Source organism: Juglans regia, chromosome 14, assembly GCF_001411555.2.
Source record: "Juglans regia cultivar Chandler chromosome 14, Walnut 2.0, whole genome shotgun sequence".
Classification (NCBI taxonomy): Eukaryota; Viridiplantae; Streptophyta; class Magnoliopsida; order Fagales; family Juglandaceae; genus Juglans; species Juglans regia.
The window spans coordinates 15,433,069-15,438,052 of record NC_049914.1 but is presented as its reverse complement, the minus strand read 5'-3'; the positions used below and the strand labels follow the sequence as shown (position 1 = coordinate 15,438,052).

The 4,984-nt window shown below is 38.6% G+C and overlaps 1 protein-coding gene across 1 annotated transcript; it reads left to right on the top strand.

Annotated features, from left to right (window-relative positions):
• The first annotated feature begins 1,172 nt into the window (after positions 1 to 1,172).
• LOC109020583 (ETHYLENE INSENSITIVE 3-like 1 protein) lies at positions 1,173 to 4,447 on the top strand. The gene is given in 3 exon segments (XM_035685075.1): positions 1,173 to 1,285; positions 2,297 to 4,117; positions 4,119 to 4,447. Coding segments are annotated over 2 exon segments (1,866 nt in total). The 5' UTR covers positions 1,173 to 1,285; positions 2,297 to 2,303; the 3' UTR covers positions 4,171 to 4,447.
• The last annotated feature ends 537 nt before the right edge of the window (positions 4,448 to 4,984 follow it).

Sequence of the window (4,984 nt, the reverse complement as noted above, 5' to 3'; positions counted from 1 at the left end):
TGTATTGAAAGTTGAGTGACGATCAATGTTGTAAATTTTGTTCGAGTGATCATACTGATTTAATCATTGAAACAGAATATTTCGCTATGGATGCATTTTGATTCATGGTTTTGAAATAAACTATATATATAGAGAAGAATTTGAGATTTATAAAACATTGAAAACATAAAAAACTAGTGACAATGGTAGATAGTACTAAAAAAATTCACAAATTTGAGTTGAGATACACAAAAAAAAAAAAAATAAAGAAAAAAATAAGGGAGAAATTATTAAAAATAAGGCACTGCTCCCTACACTTACCATAAAAATACTCCCGAAACAGTTATCGCTTATCCCAATGTCGGGATGGGATTAACCTGACCCGGTGCATTGATATATTTATCCTTGTCCTCCACTGGTTCAGGTTTTATCCCTCGCTAAATACCAACACTTTCACGTTCACCAAGTAGAAATTATCGCCTTCCTTTTCCATTCCATTATATTAAGAGAAAAGCTCCCAATAGGATGGGTGAAAACCCTATTTTTACACAGTCAATAGGATTTTGCCACATAGGATATATAATAAATATTCATCTATACTCACATACACCAAATTTTTTCTTTATTTTCATCTCTTTTCCTCTTCTCTCTCTCGATGGTTACCTGTTACGATTCCACATCGATTAAAATAAACAACCAACAAGCTGGCAATCTTACGTTCCTGTCTTAAAATAGTTCAATGTAAGCATCCCCTATCGAGTTTCCACAATATAATTTATAAGCATACCGATATAGCTAGTAGTGAAAAAGGAATTGTAACATTTATGGTACAATATAAGAACTCGCCTGGGATTCAAGAAATATAGGTGTCATTAAACAGAACAATTCAACAGTAAAAAATTACATAATGTAGGGAGAGTAATTTAGAGAGAGAGAGAGAGAGAGAAGGGGAGTTGCAGCAGGGTGGGGGAGGGAGAAAGAGAGAGAAGTGGGAAAGAGATGGAAAATAAAATAGAAATCTAGTTCATGTAAGTATAGATGAATATATATTGCATGTCCTATGTGGCAAAATCCTATTGACTGGTGTGAAAACTGGATTTTCACCCATCCGATTTGGAGCTTTTCCCTTATATTAATATGGAGAGTCGGAGACACCTTTATATTGTACACAAGTCCACGGGTAATATCTATCTCACCCTCGCTCGCTCGCCCCGGGTATGAAAGCTGAAAACCTTCGAAGATTGACTTCTGGAGCTGCTAGACTTAAAAAGAAAAAGATCCAGATCTCCTGTCTGTAATTTTCCTGGTAAATATTATTGAATACTTTCATGGTGTGCTTTGTTCTTTTTTTTTTCCTTATTTCCCACCGATCTGCGAAATTTGGAAGCTGTTTCATACAATTCTTCATCTGTTTATTTCATAAATCTGTTTTGTAGTTTTGTTTTCTTCCTGTATCTTCTGGCTATGCTTCTTTTGGACTGTTTGAGATAACATGTGTTTATTAAGCAAAAAAAAAGAAGTTTAGAGTTACATGCGTTTTTCTTAGATCTCCACTGCTAGAGGCTAGTCCTTTTTTTTTTTTTTTAATATTCTTTTCTCTTGTTTTTTTTTGATTCATTTCTCTCTAGGACAATTTAAACTTTTTTCACCAATTTTCCTGGAAAATTGCTGGGATTTTTTTTTCTCGGTAACCCAGTTTGTCTGTGTGGCACTTTACTGCAGTCATATGCTGAGATCTGACTTTCCACTGGACGATGGGCCTGAATATAAAATACCCAGTGCTTCTGTAACACCCCCTTTTTTTAATAAGCGTTGAATTATCCTTTCATATATTTTTAAAGGACTCAATTTGTTCAGAACCGTATTGAAAACACGAGTCATCTGTTGCTTGCGATTCTTAGGGATCTTTTAATTCTTTTCTTAAATATCGATTTGTATTGGCCGAAGATAGTTCATAGAAGATGGTGCTTCTATCTTTATGGATCTTGTATTAAAAGTGCTGGGCAAAAAATATATAGTTTTGTACAGTTTTCGCTTTGCTGTTCAATGTTACAGAGTTCAAGTGAGTTATATTTTTCTGATTAAATATGTTCGTTGAAACCGGAACTTGGCCAGACTCTTACTTTGTTTCGATCTTCTATTTCACCAGACTTAACAGGTGTGAAGGTTACCCAAATTGAGTCACTTCTGAGTAACATCAGTTTCCAGTACTAAAAAACTAACAGGAGTTGAGGGTTGTTTGACAAGTACAATCTTTTTGATAAAGTTCCATCTTAGATCCCTGTGCATTGAGGATTTATTTTGGTGTTTTCTTTAGGGAGAGGATGATGATGTTCGAGGATATGGGGCTTTGTTCTGATATGGATTTCATATTTGCCCCTGTTGGGGGAGGAGAGGCAGCTGCCCTGCCACCTGAACCAGAAGCAATGATGGATGATGATTATACTGATGAAGAGGTAGATGTAGATGAGCTTGAGAGGAGGATGTGGAGGGACAAAATGCGCCTCAAACGGCTCAAAGAACAGAATAAATGTAAGGAAGGAATAGATATGGCAAAGCAGCGGCAGTCCCAAGAACAGGCAAGGAGGAAGAAAATGTCGAGGGCACAAGATGGAATCTTGAAATACATGCTGAAAATGATGGAAGTTTGTAAAGCTCAAGGCTTTGTTTATGGGATTATTCCTGAGAAGGGAAAGCCTGTGACTGGGGCATCTGACAATCTTCGCGAGTGGTGGAAGGATAAAGTCAGGTTTGATCGTAATGGTCCAGCTGCCATAACAAAGTACCAAGCAGATAATGCAATCCCAGGCAAGAATGATGGCTGTAATTCAATTGGTCCAACCCCTCACACCTTGCAAGAGCTTCAAGACACCACCCTTGGTTCTCTCTTATCAGCACTCATGCAGCATTGTGACCCCCCTCAGAGGCGGTTTCCCTTAGAGAAAGCTGTCCCCCCACCATGGTGGCCCACTGGTAATGAGGATTGGTGGCCTCAACTTGGTTTGCCAAAGGACCAAGGCCCTCCTCCTTACAAGAAGCCTCATGACTTGAAGAAAGCATGGAAGGTGGGAGTTCTCACAGCAGTTATCAAGCATATATCTCCCGATATTGCCAAGATACGCAAGCTTGTGAGGCAGTCTAAGTGCTTGCAGGACAAGATGACAGCCAAGGAAAGTGCCACCTGGCTTGCCATCATCAACCAGGAGGAGACCTTGGCCCGAGAGCTTTACCCTGATTCCTGTCCCCCATTATCTTCTGGTGGTGGGAGTGGATCTCTGGTCATCAATGATTGCAGCGAGTATGATGTTGAAGGGGCTGAGGATGAGCCAAACTTTGATGTTCCGGAGCAAAAGCCTGAGAATCTTCATTTGTCGAGTATGGGGATGGAGAGAATGAGGGAAAGGCTGTCAGTTCAACAACCACCTTATCCATTTAAGGGGGAAAGCATCACAAATTTAGATTTCATTCAGAAGAGGAAGGCGTCCAGTGATTTGAACGTGATAGTGGAGCAGAAAATATATACATGCGAGTTCCTTCAGTGTCCTTACAGCGAAGTCCGCCTAGGTTTTCATGACAGGACTTCTAGGGACAATCATCAATTGACCTGTCCATATAGAAGTCCTTCAGAGTTTGGAGGATCAAATATTCATGTTAATGAGGTTAAGCCGATTATCTTCCCTCAATCCTTTGTTCAACCCAAGCCAGCCCCTCCATCGGTTAACTCTACCCAACCTTCCTTCGAGTTATCAGGGCTTGGAGTTCCTGAAGATGGGCAAAAAATGATTAGCGAGCTCATGTCAATCTACGACACCAACATCCAAGGCAACAGGAATTTAATTTCCAGTAACAAAGCGGTCATAGAGAATCAAAATCTTCATCAGCTGAAAAATCAACCTCAACAGGACATATACTTCCATGGTGAAGGGGTTGTGATGGAAGGAAAATTCTTTGAAGAATCCAACACGCACAGTTGTCATCAAATGTTCACGCATGAGGAAAGTCAATTTGACCGTTTTAAGGTTCCGAATTCTCCCTTTGAGACCAACCATGGTAACAATAATTTGCAGATGATGTTCGGGTCTCCATTTGATTTGGCCTCCTTCGACTATAAAGAGGATCTACAAGGAGTAGCACTGGATACACTGCCAAAACAGCCAGATATTTCTATCTGGTACCAGTGATAGCCTCTGAGTCTGTTTCGGGAGGAAAAACTGTCAGTTGAAGAAGGCTTCCTTATCTAAACTGTTGTTGCTGTTGTTATATTTGTCTTCAAATGTAACCCTAGAATTTGTAAGATTAGCTGTCCTTTAGGGGCCTAATAAAGTAGATAGGGTCCCATAAACTATCCTGTTGTTAATTATTTGTATGACTGTCATATAAATAAGTTAGGTGCATGTTTTTTCGTTTTCCTACTTGGTTTGAATCCAATCCCAATCATGATATGAAACCTAATTGTCTTTTACTGTAATTGGTATATCTATTGAATAGATATTTGTTGAATGCAATGAATCATTTGTTGCTTATATCCTCCGTTTATATGTAAGAATAAGGCTATTTCAAAAAAAAAAAAAAAAAATGTAAGAATAAAATTTTTGGCAGATGCCCAATTGCATAAACATCTTTATCATAAAGTTGTGTGGTGGGGTCTGTTCAAGGATGGCGCCAAATGCTGTTTAAGAGTCTGCAGTCAATATAGGCGGCCAGTTGTCAACACTATTCTCTTAGCTTGTTCAGAATATAAGACTTTCCACTTTCATGACCCAGAAAAAATGAAAAAAAGTAAATATAAAAAAACCTTTCCCTCCGTCAACCTGCTCACCTTTGAAAGATGACAAAGGAAAAGACTATTCGTCTGCGTGGAAAGCATTTCATTTCCTCACGTTTCTCTCGCTCTTTTATTTATTTTTTATGTTTTGGGTTTTTTTTGGCTGTGTTAAGCTTTGAACTGGTCAAATGTCTCTTGCTTTACCTCCAAGAGTATTAATATTGGCTTCATAAAAAACCT